This window comes from Manis pentadactyla, chromosome 9, assembly GCF_030020395.1.
Source record: "Manis pentadactyla isolate mManPen7 chromosome 9, mManPen7.hap1, whole genome shotgun sequence".
NCBI classification, from domain to species: domain Eukaryota; kingdom Metazoa; phylum Chordata; class Mammalia; order Pholidota; family Manidae; genus Manis; species Manis pentadactyla.
The window spans coordinates 38,581,270-38,597,617 of NC_080027.1; the positions used below are offsets into that span (position 1 = coordinate 38,581,270).

Here is a 16,348-nt window from a genome sequence, read left to right on the forward strand (position 1 = left end):
ACAGCATGAATGTGCCTTGAAAATATGCTAAGTCAAAGAAGCTGGACACAAAAGGCCACACAGTGCTGCATTTATATGAGATATCCAGAGTAGGCAAATTCATAGAGACAGAAAAGTTGATTAGTGAGGGGTTAGCCAGGGGCTGAGGAGGACAGGGTAACTGCTAGTGGGTATGGGGTTTCTTTAGGGGTGCTGATACTGTTCTGGAGTTGGAGAGTAGTGATTGATGCACAACTTCGTGAATATACTAAAAACCACTCAATTACATATTGAAAAAGGGTGAATTTTATGGTATCTTGTGAATTGTATCTCGATAAAACTTTTATTGAAGAAGACATAAGGAAGGTTAGACCCTGGCTGCTGCAGGGGTAGTGAAATGGAGAGAGGTCTGGAAACAGGGAGCTGAGTTCAAGGGGTTAAGGGGACCCAGAAAGGGGTCAGTGATAGTGATGATGATCAGAGCCACCATTTATTGTTGAGGTACTATCGGTCAAGCCCTGGGATGAATACTTTTTATTTATCCACCATATATTTAGGTATATATTATCTCATTTACTCAGGAATATAGATTGTTCCCATTTTACAGATGAAGAAGCTGAGGCTCGGTGAGGTTAAGTGACCTGGTGATGCAGCTGGTAATGGCAGCTCCACAGGCTGTATCGTACATTCATTAGGACACGTTATTAGGGATGCGACAGTAGAGAATGGTTTGGAGATGAAAACTTTGACAGTAGCATCAGGGGGCAGGTATTGGAGTGAGGTGGGTAAGGAGGAGAGGAGTCCACTACGACTGGATGGCTGGTTCTGTGGCTGGGTGGGTGGTAGTGACAGCTAGAATCTAGACAGGTAATATAAAAGGAGGCAAAGGTCTTTAAAAAAATGAGTACTTTACATTTCTACCTTTCTAATTGCATTACAGACGCCTAAGAACAAGGGACATTCAATTTGGAAGCCCCTCATTCCCTGTCAAGAGGAGGCATGCGGTAAATGTTGATTTGTTGTGTGATTAGAAGCAAGTCCCTTGGTCCCTCTGCCAAGTTTCTCAGATTAGGAGATGTTGCTCCAGATGAATTTTAAGTTCCTGTCTAGCTCTGCATTTTTGCGAGTCTGTGATTGCACTATCTCTAGCTTCTAGCCCAGGGTAGGAGCTGCATAAATACCAAAACGTGGAAAGAAAGCTTAGGAAGCCAGGTGGCATTTGCCGCAGAACTAGCCTTTGTGCCCCCTAGTGGCCATATCTGGTAACCACAAGTAGAATCACGGAATTGACCTTGGCCAGGCTGGGACTGCAGTTTCCTCCCGCAAACTCCCTGTCGCAGATCCAAAGGCAGAGGGTCTTCTGGAAAAGGAGGCTCCAGTTCCCTCTCCCAAGGTAACAACTCCCAACCCAAAGCAATGTTCATAGCATTTACCTAAATTCCCCTCATAAAGCTGAGAGCAGGGCTGGCCTCTGCTCTGCACACTTTGCCTGGGTGAGGTGATCCCTCTGGGCTTTGGGGCCTGGTTATCGTCCCTGTTCTTAGGCAGAGATGGTGGAGTTTTCTAGCACACAGTGGGGACTCAATCGTTACAGAATTAATGCTGAATACGTGGGGGGCTTAGGTTAGGGCCAGGGCTTAGCCTGGAGCCAGAGGCTAAGGGTGTAGCTAACCTCAGGCCTGAGCTGGGGTGGAGCTGAGACTGTCATCAGGCAACAGTCCCTTCCTCCATCCTAAAGGAAACATCTGTCCTCTGCCCTGCACTGCGTGCATCTGAGGCCTGCCTGGTGCTACAGGATCCGCCCTCTGTTGGCCCATCCAGGGCCCCCAATCTCTCTGCCCTGCCCTCCCGCCCACCCAGAAACTCTGGAAAGGCCAAACCCTGGCCCTTCCAGGCCAAGCCTGCCTGCAGACTTCTCTGCAGACCTCTTTACCGCCACTGCTCGGGCCTTCAGATCAACAATGCTGTCTCCCCAAGCTGAGTACTTGGTCCTCTGCCCTTCAACTTCTTCCTGGCAAAAGTCCAGTCAGCCTTCAGGCCCCATGCCAGGCACTGGGGTCCCAGCTCAACGAGGCACCCCGATTTGGGTGCCATCCCTGTCACAGCTCTGACCACCTGCGAACCCTTGGCTATTTCTAGTGTTCGCTTCTGCTCCCGCTCGCAGCTGCCAGCAGATGAATCAGTGGCAAGGCCAGGCAGTGGGAAAAGTGGAATAAGGTCCTCTGGTCTCAACTGGGAAGGGTTCCCAGCAGCTTCAGTATTCACTGAATTGAATGGGACTAATCTTCTGAGACCTGCTGTGGCATGAAATCACTAGGGTAACAGCAAGCCAGGTCTCCCCCTTTGTGGTATAACTGAGGCCAGGGGCAAGGAATGAGGTTTGAGCGGTCCACAAGGACCCTTCCAGCTCACCCATTCCAGGTTCTCACAGCTGGACAGTAACCCCTTACCACAGGTAGTAGGTGGCTGCAAGGTGGCTCGCATGACCCCTGCAGCCTGGTATTCACTCCATGTGTAATTCTCTTGAGTGTGAGCTGATCTGGTAACTTAGACCTACTTAAGAGAATATGGCAAAGTGATAGGGAATATTCACTTCAGAGATGAGGTTCTGAAAGACTGTGCCTTCTGTCATGTACACTCTCTCTCTGGCTTTCCTTGCTTACTCTCCCAGATGCCATGCCGAAGCTACAGGTGACAGGCAACCAAGAGTGGCCTCTCGCCAACAGCCAGAAGGAAGTGAGTCTGGCCACCAAGCACATAAATGACCCTGGGAGTGGATCCTCCCCTACTCAGGCCTTGGGATGACTGTAGCCCAAGCAAAACCTTGAATGCAGCCTTGGGAGAGACCCTGAAACAGAGTGCCCAGCTAAGCTGAACCTCAGCCACTGGTCCTCAGACACTGTGGACACAATGTTGTTTGAAGTCACTAAATTTTGGAGTAATTTGTTGCACAGCAATAGATAATATGCCACACCGGGCCTTATGGGCCAAAGGGGTAATGGGTAGATGGCTCAGCAGGCAGCCTAGTTAGGGCCATGGTCTCCCTTGGTGTCAGTGGCAAGATACAGATGCAGCCCCAGAATGACTCATAGAGGACTCTTTGTTTTCATTTATTCTTTCAGGAATATACAAATAAATCCTGACATGGTACAACGCTCTCATCAAGAGAGAACAGGAGGGGCTGGATTTCCTCCTGGCCCGCACCTCTCTGAAAGGCACAAATATGTGAGGCTTGGGTTCTGGGGCTTCCTGTTCTGGAACCAATTTGGCCAGGCCCCTCTGTGAACAGGAAGAGGGACCCTTCCTCAGACTCACACTTGTGGGTGTGGGTGATACAAACTGAGGCCACTGGGAGATATGTGATTCAGGCCAAGGCTGGGTCTGTGCTCGGTCCACGTCATCAGCCCCCCATGGAAAACCAGTTACTCCAACCAGAGCATGGTGGCTGGGTAGTCCAAGAGATGGTGTGTCTGGAACAGCCCTGTTTCTCAGCATGTGATCACGCCACCCCCATTCTTGCTCTGGAGGCCAGTCTAGGCTCAGATTTGAAAGGCTGGTGGTACAGGGTGTGGCAGAAAGGAGAAGCAAGCTGGAGCGTTCCAGATGCTCATCACTGCCCTCTTGGAAATGGGGACAGTTGTCCCCATGCTCAAGGTGAAGAGTAGGAAGTCTTCCCCTTGGTAAGAGGGACTAGTCCTGCAGTCAGCTGTCGGGGAGCTGGGAGTGCAGGTGGCTTCTGCCCCTCATCATGCAGGGCAAAGAGCAAATAATCTAGTGGACTGGAGTCACTAGTGGCTGTCCTTCCCCAGTTAACCAGGACGGAATTTCCTCTGTCATTTTGGAAAGGGAAGACGAGGGGTTGGTTGAGAAACCATAAAAACCCGTATGTGTTAGCCACCACCTAGAACAGGACAAGCTGGGAGTGAAAGAGTTTGAAATATTCACTTTTTCCTTCTTAAAAAAGACCTAACATTGTAGTGGTTTAACAAAATTATTATAATTTCTTTTAAATAACCCACAAACACCCATGACGCTTCCAAATGTACAGAACAAAAAGCACTCAAAAACTTAGTAGAAAATGTAGCTGGTTCCTCCCAGGAGCTGGCCTCTGAGGCTGGCTCAATTCACTTCCAAGGCTTCGGTCTCCGGGAGGCCAAAGTTGGTCTTGTGCTTGTCAAAGAGTTTCACCAGGGCCTCCATATACATGGCGTGGAACAGGTCAATGTCCTGCTGAGTTGGGTGCTCCAGCTTGGGGATGGTGATGGGCTCCCCCACTGCAGAGATGGGGCAGAGGCCACTGGTTAGTAAAGCCACTCAGTGCCCCCGCCCTGGATGTCCACCACGATGTTGATGGCAGTGAGCGTGTGCTATGTGCCAACCATGTGCCAAGAATGGTGCTGAATGTAATCCATACCACGTTGTCCCCATTACAGAGAAGACTGAGGCCCAGGGGACCATGTAATGGCTTTGCTTTTGCCCTGCTCTATACAAGTCACTTTGCCTCTCTGAGCCTCAGTTTCCTCATCTGTCACATAGAGATCCTTCCTCATAGGGCTTTGCTGAGGATTCTTTGAAATAACTGACAGGCTTTGAAAAATGTGGTAAGGGCAGAAAAGGGAAGAGGAGACCCACATTCATCCATCCATCCATTCTTTTATTTTTGTATCCTGCTTTAGCTCCATACCCAACTCATCCCTAAGTCCTGACAGACATTCCTGATTTCTCCCAAGGTCATGTACTTCCCTTCCATCTCTACTATCATTCCCTTGATCCAAGCTGCTGGCTACCACAAAAGCTTCTGAACTGGTTTTATAGCTTCCATTTGGGCCCCTCCTAACCCATTTTCTATCCAGCAGCCCCATGATCACTTTAAATTGCAAACTGAACCTCCCTTCCCCCAAACCTTCCAGTAGCTTCCCATGCTTAAGGTGAAGAGCAAACTCCTTCACCTGCACACAGGTCCTTGTCCTTCTCCAGCCACACCTGTGCATGGAAACGTCCCTGCTGCCTCACAGATGAGACCTGGTATGGGATTTGTGTATAGCAAGAGTCAGAGGTGAGTCTGGGTCATGTGACCTAAGATGCAGGGAGTCAGTATCTGTGTGAAAGTACAAAGCAGAATACTGAGCCCTGAGAACTCAAGTATTTATGTGAACTTTGGCCCCTAAAGTCCAGGGCTTGCAGCCCACATACTCTGGTATGATTTTTAGCTTGTGAACCATACACACACACACACACACACACACACACACACACACCTACAATAGGTAGTTCTTTGGAATCCCCTAAACAGTTCGAAATAAATGCCAAATAACACACTTGAAGGACAAGAGCAGCCAGTTTTTTGCTACACTTCTCATAGGCCTATGCTTTAGTTGATTTTTTTCCTTCTGTTCTTCAAAAATCTATATAATCTTGCTGCTGGAACTAAGGCTATTGTTTGACAAAACCTCTCTTCTTCCCCTTTTGTGGGATAATTCCTATTCAGTAACAGTGTAATAGTCCCTCTTCCCTGGAGTCCACTATGACCTCCAGGGGGCCCTGCCATTCCCCTCCCCTCCCCCATCTACACTGTAACAGACTCTTCTCTGAGAGGCACGTGGGCTCTGCAAACACAGAACGGCTGGATTGTGTTCTCGCTTAGCACAGCTTGGCTCACAGTAATGGAACTATCCCCCACCCCCACCGATCATTCCCATCAGTGCCCAATATGTCCTCACGGGTTAGACGTGGACATCAGAGGCAGGAGGCCTGGATGGGGATCCTAACTCGACCACTAACTAGCTGTGTGGCTCCCGAGTTCAGGGTCTGCAGGCAGGGAGGCTCACCGACAGTGGTGATGGGCTTAGAGTAGGGCACCAGTCCCCAGGTGTCAGAGGAGAAGAGGCCTCGGCCATGGAAGATGCACGGGGCAAAGCCGATGTACTTTTGGAACTTCTTCTGGACCCATCGGCCCCAGGAGCCCTCCTCAAAGATCACCTGCTTGTACACCTCATTCTCCCCAAAGGAGTAGGTGGGAACCAGGTCAGCTCTGGAAAGGAAAAGCCAGGTCTGTCACAGCCCACCCCACTGGCTTCAGTTCCTCCTGTCAGCCCCCGAGGCCCTGGACTGCTGCCAAGCTCCCCTCCCCCAGAGGCGTACCAGAATCACCTGGGGGATCCCAAACCACATGTCCCATGACTAGCAGATTCAGGAGGCCTCTTTGTCCCCACTAGTGTCAGGGCTTTGGGACCACAAGGCACAGGAAGATTGACAGCCCTGCTCTAGAATGTCACTGTCTCTCATCCTTCAGGGCCTGCTTATGCTGGGAAGTTCTCTCTCCACCCCCAAACCATGCCGCTCTTGGACCTGTGTCACAGCCTTGAGCATGCTATATTGCCACTGTCTGTCCCTCCCCACTTTCCCCACCCTGAAAGCAGGGACTGGGTCCCAGGCCCCGGAAGAGCAGCCTGAGGTAAGGTCATGGGGAGCCAGGGAGGGAGGCTGGGTAAGGCCCAGATGGCGTGGTTAGTGCCATCCTTGTGCGTGACTGGGGGCAGCACCCTTTCCCACTTCAGCTACTCCACTGCTGAAAGTCTGTCACCTCATGGCCCTCCTGCTGTGGGCGCCCAGAGCCCAGACTAGGAGGAAATCAGTGGACCTGGTGTCCAAAGGGCTTGGCTCTGCATTTTACAGTGTGGCCCTGACTGGGTCACTTAGCCTCCCACAGTTTTCTCAAATGGAAAATGCAGGTGTTGTCACCTGCAGGATTACTGGGGAATCAAAGGTACAGAAGTGAACATGCTTTGTTAAATGAAACATGCTTTGTTAAAGCTGAACAAGTGGCTACACAGAATGTGCCTCTGGTTTTCTAGAAAAGATGACAGAAATCCAAGCTGCCCAGTTCCTCTCTGCCTGCCCTCAGGGTCACTCCTCCAGGAAGACTTCTTGGATATTTCTAGCCACACCATCCTCCATTCTGGCCTCTTGCTCTCCCAGCAGCATGACAGGTTTTTGCCCCGAGGGCATAGTCCTGCATGTGAGCCTGGCCTCTGAGCCTACCTGTGAGGGCCTAGGGGACACAAGCTACATCTTTGCTCAGACATGCAGGCTACACTTGGGCAAATTTGAAATGAACCTCTGGCCTCCAGCCTCCCCTCTCCTGCAGGACGGTGAACTTCCTGGGGTCTGGGCCTTGCCTCCAGGAGCCAAGCAGCTACTGCCCTGGGCCAAGCAAAGTTTTGGAGGTGTATGTATGTGTGTGCACGCCGTAGGAGGCACTTACCCATGGCGCAGGGCCAGTTTCACAAAGCCCTTGCGGTTGCGCAGGGTGACCGCGTTCTTGCCAGGCATAGAGCTCAGGGACTCGGCTGCGCCCCCCACCACAATGATGATGGCATTGCCACTCCCATTCTTTGAAAGCAAATAGTCTATGGTGTCACGGTTCACAGGGCAGATGCCTGGTGGGGAAGGGGACACACAGTCAGGGCTGCCCATGGATGCACTCCCTACCCACTGCACACAGTCAAGGATAAACAGAAAGAACCCTGGGCTGGGCCCAGACCTAAGCCAACCACTCAGAACTTGTACAGCACAGCATAAGCTATGCCTTTTTCTGAGCCTCAGCTTACTCTTCTATAAAATGGGAATAATGATACAAGGCTGTTTAAGGAACTCATTCATTTAGCAAACATCCCCTGAGGTCCTAACTCTGCTAGGCTGCTTCCAGGTGCTGGAGATCCCAGTGAATCAGGGTGGTGGAGGTCACAGGCAGGTGGATAATGACAGAACCACAGACAGGTTGTACAGGGGGCAGCAAAGGGGCTCGGGGTGCCCAGAAAATGGGTCAGAGAAGGCTTCCTAGAAAATACATTATTCAAGTTGAATCCTGAAGACTATAGCTTTTCCTGCTCAAACCCATTCCACCAGGGAGGCTGCATTTCTTAGCACGGGACCAGCCAAGAGCACAGTGCATTGGCCTCCCTATCACCCTGCTCCATGGAGAGGATCAGGCCTCTGCAGTGAAGCAGAGGCAGAGAGAGGTGGATTCTCACCTCCAGACATCAGGTACTCCCTCAGCACTGGCATCCGGAAGTTGCCAGCCAGCGTGGCCAGGTAAGGCCTTATGCCAGGGAACTTCTTGCTCACTTCTGTGGCCTCTGTGCTGAAGTTGCAGAAGGCACCCAAGCCCATGATGCCGTGGGGGTGGTACCCGAAGATATAGTTCCTGGTAGTCAGCAGGTTGTGTGTCTTCACCAGCTGAAGGGAAAACCTCAGGTCAGAGGATAGTGGCCAGGAGAAGGGTACCGGGCACTTGTCCAGAAGGCAGGGGAAGGACAGGTTGTGCCATGTCCCTTGGAACTCTGGGTCTGCAGGAATGGAGTGACTCTCTACCCCTGACTTCAGATTGTCATCACTGGGGCCACAGTGCCAGGTACTCAGCAGTCACCATTAGGACAGTGAGTCCCTGGGAAGGGGCTGGGAAACATTCCCCCAGTCCCCTTATTTCCCCAGCCAAACACACCAGATCCTTACTCACACTCTGCTAGCCTCCTGCCTTTCCCTCTCTCTGGGCCATTCTCACCACAGCCAGAATGATTGCTCTAAAATTCAAATCCAACCCATCTCCCTCAGATACAGAAGGGTGTCCAGGTTTCACTGGAGTAGAGGCCAACCCCCTTAGTGTGGCCATAGAAGGGACACTGCAGCTGGCCTGAATGGAAACTTCTTTCCAGGCAGCCGGGCTCAGCTCAGACTCTGACGCAAGAAGGACAAGGGCCAGCAACAGCCCGGTGCCAGCCACAGTGGAGGCGGAGGTGGTCAGCTGTGTCACTATCAACAAAGCTGCCTTGGGATGCTCCAAATAATGATTGGCTTCCACAGGGCCCAGCCCCTTCCATGGGGCTGGTGGTTTGGAGGGTGGGGTGTATGGTGCAAAGTTTTGCTAAACCCTGAGCAATGAGAGGCACCTGCCCATCATTATGAGGAAAACGATGGGGGTGGAGGGTGCCAAGATGGACGGAGAGCAAGGGTATTTTGTTTAGAAACATTCTTACATTTCTGATTAGGAAAATAATAATCAGCATTTAAAAAATTCAGTAAATTAAAAAGAAAATCAAAAGCACATGTCATATCTCCAGATAAAACTGCAGATGAACCTGCAGTTGAGCCCTTTGTATGCTGAAATATACACATGCCCTTTTTCCAAAAACTACAAAATAGAGGTGACATGGTTGGTATCATTTTTGTATAATTTCTACTAGGCATATCATGGCTATTTTTTCTTCTCAAATTGCTTCAGTGACATGTCTTCTCACAGCTGTATTATTCTATCACACAGCTGTGCTACATGTAATAGAATTGATGGACGTTTCAAGAGCTTCCAGAATTTCCCTCTGAAATAATACTTCCATAAATATCTGATTGTTTTACTAAGGCAAACTTCTAGAAATACAATCCAAGGTCAAAGGGTATGAACATTGTGGTCTGCGGGCTCTAGAGAGGTGGCACTGATAGCATTCCCATGTGGAGTGCTTTAACGTGCCCACTTCCCCACCCTGGTGCCCGCTGGAGGCAGAGTCCCTGGCCATTGGCAGAATAGCAAAAGCCTCTGTTTGCTGTCGCTCCAGATATGGGCCCCTCCTGGCTGAGGGAAGGACCTTGCGCTCAGTTTGTGAGGAGAGGGTGCTGGTGGCTGGTCTTGGGAAACTGAAATCTGAATCTTCAAGTGAGGGGCTGGAACCTAGGGTGGCTGACACCATTCTCAGCTCTGTAACTGCCAGTGCATATATGTGTGAGCAAGACCCCTGAGTTTTCTCCTCTGTTGCCTGAGTCATTCACACTCTTCCTGCTACTTTGCTTTGGCAAGCAGATTAAAATTGCTTGAAAACCTGACCAACTCTTAGCTGCCTACCACAGAAATGGGGAAGAGCAGCAGCCCATTGTAGCTGGTGGAGAGGGGCAGCGAGGGGATCTAAAGGGAGCCCAGCTCTCCATGAATTTTGCAAGGTGATTGTTTTGAGATTTTGCCTCCTAAAGAGCAGGTCCCCCCACCACACTAGCTCTCAGTAAAGCTAGAATGAAAATGTACCTTGTACCAGTTTCCATGGAATAGGAAGGGGTTGAGATAAGACTGAGGCAGCCAGTACCACACTGAAAAGGGCCCCTTTTGCTGCAGAGCTGAGGCAAAAGCTCAGAAGTTGGGCTGGAGGAGCTGTGATTGAGCTATTCCTTTGATTACAAGGTAGAGACCGAGGCCTAGAGAAAGGAGATGCTCCTTCCTCAGAAGTCACAGGGAATCTCCCTCCACCTCTAGGCCAGGCCACCCAGCTGTGCTTTTCTCTGGGCTGCTGGGATGAAGATGTGTCTGTCACCTGGTGGAACCCTAGCTGGCTCTTTAAATCATTTTCTCCCCCTGCCCCATGTTTCTACATGGTGGCACATTTGGTTTCTGAGGTGCCCTGGGGCACAGTGCAGCTGACTAGATCTTGGTGTGCAATCTGGAAGAATGCAAGCATCTGAGGCAGCTTTGCTCTGCCTCTGTACCCCGCTCCCTTCCCCCCAGGCTGGACGGTGTCCATGCTGGGGGGAGGTGGAAGAAGGACACTGTTGCTGAAGGCTCTGTTGACATGTTTGCTCTTGTGTCCCCTGTCTCCCATGGCAAAGTGTCAGCCCAACAGGGTGCCTAGCCCAGGCCTGCTGGCTAACATGAGCCAGGGACAGATTCCTGGCTAGACATTCCTCACACGCTTCCTCCCAGAGCAGGAAGGGTGCTCAGATAGGCTTGCCCCACCTTGGCACCATATAGAGGAAGAACCTCAGAACCAGAGAAGAGCAGAGACTTGCCTAAGCTTACACAGCAGGGCACAGCAGCAGAGGAAGTAGGAGAGAGAACACGGGCCCTGCAGCAGCCAGTCTTGGTTCCCACAGCAGCCCGGCTACTGCCTTGTTCTGTGATCTTGGGACATTCCCCGTGTCTGGGCCTCAGCAGACCCATCTGTGAAATAGGGCAGATGGACAAATAGATGATTCTAAGTTCAGAGAGTCATTCCTAGTCTCCTCTCCAGAGATCCTGCCTATCCCTCGGGGAGAGGTGACTCGGGCACTGCCGGCTCTTCTTTCAGGTAGCCGGAGCTCCTGATGGCTGCTGCTGACGTAAGAGCCCTGCCTCTACCGGAAGAAGGGTTGCTCTCAGGGCCAGCTGAGCTGCTCTGGTGGCAAAGAGCTTCACCAAGAAGGGATGGGGAGGGGTGGGTGGCTGGGTAAAGCTAGAGATCCTTACACAAACTTTGGCAAGAGGCTGGGGAAAGAGGGTGGGACAGGAGGGTCACATACAACTCAACAGAGCGTCAGTCCTGACATCAGGTCACCAAGGTCAAACCCTCCTGCTGCACAGAAGCAGAGTCTGAGAGTAAGAGCAGAGCCCAGGTTAAGGCCCAGTGCCCTGGCCTACGTAAGGCCCAGCTTGGCTTTGGTCCTGTGCCCAGGGCCTTCCTGGAGCCAACTGCCATGTGCCCTGTGGCTCTAATTCCCAGCAGGCTTCTTGGAACAGAGGTGTGATAAGGGACACAGGGTTTTGTTTTGGTTCTTTGGGAAGGGCAGAGATCAATGGGAAGGACACCTACCCATCCCAGCTCTGAACAATGGTCATCAGGTCATCCCGTTCCGGGTGCAAAAGGCTCTTAGCCTTAAGGCTCCTGGCTCTTAGCCAGGAGGCTTCCTGAGGGGTTGACCACTCTGAACAGAGGGGCCTGGCCCCTGAGGTAAGGGCCCCAGAAGAGAGAACAAGTCTGTAATTCCTCACACCCAGCCACAGTTTACCACTTTTAAACACATGAGTAGCTCTGTTTTGCAGATGGGGCTAATGAGTCTCAGCAAGCTTGAGAAAACATGCCTGTGGTCCCACAGATCTAGAAGGATCCACTAGATGGTCAGCCTGCATGAAGGCAGGGACCAGGGCTGACTTCTATGTCCGCATACAGAGCAGAGCCCAGCACTGCATGGCAAGTAAGAATTTTCGGTTAGTGAATGGCATGACCGAGTAGGAAGTCAGTCCAGATCTCCAGCAGCAAAACAGAGAGGGGATACCCAGAAAGTGGGGTACAGTCCAATGGGGGAAATCCAGGACTGGCCTCTGCCAGAGAAACAGGCAGTAGGAATTCAGTAGGAAAGAACCTGGGACCTGGATTCTTATACTAACACTGGCAGGGACTTGCTGTACAACCTGGGCCAGTCCTTGGCCCACTTTCGGACTCAGTTTCTTCACCTCCAGAATGAGAGGGTTGGGCCCTGTGATGCAACAGCAGCCTTGAAATCCTTGCAGCCAGAAAGATGGGGTCAAGAAAAGGGAGGAGCGGGAATCCTGACCCTGAAGGTCCTGGGAAAACTGGACCCAGGCTAGGGTTGGCTGAGGTAGCTGGCCCTGGGGCCGCCCCCACAATACCGAGTGGAGGAATGTAGGGCTACCCAGCCACCTCCCCCAGGCAGCATGCCAGGATGTCTGGGTCGCTGACTCACAACAGCACACACACACCACCCTGCATCCTGTACAAACACTTTCACACTCACACCCGCTGCCTCCACTCTTCAGATCTACTGCCTTTTGCTGGGTTACCTCAGCAGCTAGGGTGTGCCGGGGCTAGGGTGCTGAGCGAGCTGGCCAGACAGGTCTTTCTCTTGCAAGAACACCCTCAGGATCCTGCCAGAGCTATCTACAATCTACCAGCATTGTCCACTCGCAGAGAGGCCCAGAAGCGTCTGGCTTGCAGATCACAGGCAGGGGGCCCGACAGAGATAGACCGAAAGCCAGACGGAGCTACCAGTTATCCTGTCAGGTCCTTGAGGTTAGGCCCCAAGAAGATGGGTGCTCAGGAGGCTGGTGTGGGGGTCCCAGAGCAGTCAGCTGTGCAGCAGGAAAGAAACCGAGACACCAGCTTGGTCTACACTTGCTTCACATGAGGACAATGCGCCTGGGAGGCGTGGTGCTCCACGCAGGGTCATGCTGGACTTTTCCTGCCTCTGTCTTCCAAGCCTGAGAATCTGCCCGGGCTTATTTCCCACAGCTCTGTGCGATGGTGGGAAGAGCCCAGATTCTAAGACAGCACTTGGAACCTCAGCTCAGTCCCTTCTAGCCTCATTCGGCTTTGCTACTCTGACTTTCAGTTTCCTCTTTAAAAAGGGATAAAGTTAATGCCTGCCTTACAGGATGCTGTGAAGATTAAAGGAGACTCCTTGGGGAAAGAGGTTGGCTCCCAGAAGGCTCCCAGTAAGTGGCAATCTCCCTTTTACACTCCACCTCCTGCCATTCCCCATACCCCAGGTTTCTCCTCGGCCTCAGGAGCCATGCGCTCCTCATTTCCCTGCCTCTACAGTGCTACTTCTCTCTAAGATGGAGTTCCAGGAGCACCTCCCCCAGGAATCATTTCCAAGCACTGCAGCAACGAGGGTCTCACTCCTATGCCTGTAACATTCACTGAAAAGCAGATAAGCCAATAGCCATTATACTATTAATAGCACTACTGTGATCTGCTCCTCACATCACTCAGGATCTCAGTGCCTGAAACATCTTTTAAATCCAAATGCTAGAACAAGTCTTGTTTGCCTAAGGAGATAGCAAGCTTCTCTCTTTCCCAAAACAAGAACCAACAACTATCATGTTTCCCTTTTGCTTTGCTTGCCAGGAAGCTCAGAGCTGACCATGCAGCTCAACCACCACTACTTGGTTGACCCTTATGGCTGAAAAACTAATATTTTTCCCCCAAGTCTTGATTTTTTTCTTTTTACTTGGAATAGCATTATACATATTCTAAATCGCCTCAAATCCTGCATAAAGTGGGGTAGAGAATGAACAGATGTTCATAGAGGGAGGTGTGACATGGTTCAACTCAGCCCACATGCTCACTGTGGATGGGTGGGTTAAGGCACGAGTGCCGATTTCCCATTCATTCCCACCCTCCTAAGATAACACACGTGAGTCTTTACCTGAATAGGAAAGTAGTCCCGAAAGTAGCGCCACACAGCCCAGTTTCGGACCCACTCTGACCTCCTGCCACCTTCCAAGGAACAAAATACAGTGTTGGGAAGGAGTGGGAGTTCGCGTGGGCAACATTTGGGCAGGGCAGACAAGACAGGAGCAGTATGAAACCCTGAGTGAGGTGCCTACAGCCTATGCTGCCTCTCCCCCAGCCCCCACCAGGCCCGTTTCCTCATCCTTCCCTCATGTTACGCAAACCCTCAATTGAGTGTGAGCTCCTAGGAGGACCAGGATGGTGCCCTTTGAGGAGCTTTTAAATACCCCCACCCCAAACCACACCCTGGCCTAGCCCAGTGCTTTTCACAGAGTAGGTGTTAAGTAAAATAAGGCAGCACCTGGGCTGAGGAACTTAGCTTGTGCAGGAGGAAGCGTTCCAGAGATGAGGAGGCGGGGCAAGTGTGGGCTCTTACCTTTCTTGGGCGTGTTCCAGTCAAACACCAGCCAGGTGAAGTAGAGCACAGCGATGAGCCAGCAATCGGTGCAGATCGTGTACATGAGGATGACACTGCAGGCCACTCCTGGGGGAGGCACATGGCCACAGGTAAGGCCCTGTCCTCCCTGGGTGGCCTTCATCTCCCCTCGGAGTGACTGTTCCCTGTGGCACTAATCTGGGCACAGCCAGGGCCACAGGCGGAGGGGGCCCCAGCCACAGTCTGGGGAGGAACAGGCTCTCAGGGACTAGACCTCACCCGCTAGATTCTGATGGGCTGTGCTGGTGCTGAGGGGCACGTGGGCTCCATGTTGTCTGGGCAGTAGTGCCACAGGAGACGACATCAGCTTCTTATGAAGCTGTCCTTAAGAGCTGTTCTTTCTGTCCCCTTCTTGCATGTTCTCCCCACCCCAGTACCCAGCACAGCTACTGTGGACAAGGGGCAGGACCTACCAAGTGCCTGGACATCTTGGGCTGAGCCACTGTCTCAAGTGGCAGAGCAACTTGTACCTCATTTTAGAGGCGAGACCAAGGTTCTAGGGGAGGTAACTTGCCCCAGGTCACCCCACGGGACAGTGGCAGAGCCAGGATTCTAAGTCAAGTCTATTAAGTCCATAATCTGCACTAGGTTTAAGTTCAACCAAAAATCAGAAGCCCCAGAATGCCCCTGGAGGGACCTGAGAGAGGGGGATTCTGGCTCCAGGAGGAAGACTGGCCCCTTCCAACATAACGGAGCACCAGGCAGTCCCAAGTCAAAGCCCAACAGCCCCCCTCTCAAAGCCCCAGGAGGACACGCAGAAGGCTCCCTGGTGCCAGCCTCCATGTGACACTTTGTTCTGGGCCTGCTGGCCATTAGGTTGAATAACTTGGCACAGAAAGGAAGGAATGTTCGTGACAAGCCTGGTTTACCTCATGGCTCGCCCCGAGATGCCCTCTTCAGGGCTTCTGTCTTTCCAATTTTTACCCAGTCTTCAAGGCCTAGTCAGACCTCATCTCTTCAGACCCTGTTCTCTAGTATTATACTGTCCTCCCACATGGATCTCCCAACTCTGAATTCTTCACACCAGGGGGCTACACCTTCTTTGTCCCCTGGCACTCAGGACAGAGCCCGGACAGCAGGTACTCATGCTCAGTGGAGGCATGGTCTCGGTCCAGCACCCCCCTCCAGCCCGGGGAGGGGAGCCGACCCTCGCTGTGTACCCATTTTAGTCTGGGTATCGCACTAGTCATGGATGCTCTCTGGCTGCCTGGCTCTGGATTCCATGCTCTCTTCTTCCCACCATGCTGAGCCTCCTCTGGTTTCCTGAGGGAAAGAGGAGTGCCAGACACAGACTCCCCATGAACCTAAGGTCAGGCAAGTGTGGTCACAATCCAGTCCCCTTCTAGACTTCTGAGCTAGCTTTTCCCCAAGGTAGCTAAAAATGGGACAACTATCTTAGGTGGGGCAATGAACACAGAGTGACCAGGAAACCCAGTTTTTCAGGACCAGCTTAGGAGTGTGACATCACAGATAGGGAGGATGAGTCTCCAGGCAAGCATTTGCAGACTATGAAACCCTGTCAAAGGCAAACTTAAGTATTTGAGGCAGCTTGGTCAATGGCTATATCTAAGTTAAGGCCACTTACAAAGTTATTCACAGTGCTGAGAATTTGCCTGTGGTCCCCTTTCTTCAGTCTGGAAAAAGGGTTACTCTGGCGCCCCCAGACTCCACAGGTACCCAAGCTCCTTCAGAGGCTAGGCAGATGTTCCAGGTGGGCCTGAGCAGGGCTGCGAGGTGCAGGCGAGGGTCTGAGCAGCCTGGAAATCTAGCTGCCATCAAACCCCTAACTCTTTTGAGAGGTAGAGGGACCAGAGAGGGCTGAGGCCCAAGCCCCACTGCCTAGCTGTCTGGGCTCTCAGGGAAGGTGGAAATCCCTATGTTATGTCCT

The 16,348-nt window shown here is 51.9% G+C and overlaps 1 protein-coding gene across 2 annotated transcripts in view; it reads right to left on the bottom strand.

Moving 5' to 3' along the window:
* Positions 1-3,073: 3,073 nt before the first annotated feature.
* The window catches only part of DGAT2 (diacylglycerol O-acyltransferase 2), a 31,379-nt gene continuing 18,104 nt past the window's right edge, over positions 3,074-16,348 (bottom strand). For both annotated transcript variants that reach the window (XM_036895388.2, XM_036895387.2), the window contains 6 exons: positions 14,401-14,508; positions 13,939-14,009; positions 8,013-8,217; positions 7,244-7,418; positions 5,808-6,010; positions 3,074-4,253 (listed from right to left, as the gene is read on the bottom strand). In XM_036895388.2, coding sequence (XP_036751283.1) covers positions 4,099-4,253; positions 5,808-6,010; positions 7,244-7,418; positions 8,013-8,217; positions 13,939-14,009; positions 14,401-14,508 — 917 coding nt within the window. In that variant the 3' untranslated portion in view covers positions 3,074-4,098. The remainder of the gene's footprint in view (positions 4,254-5,807; positions 6,011-7,243; positions 7,419-8,012; positions 8,218-13,938; positions 14,010-14,400; positions 14,509-16,348) is intronic.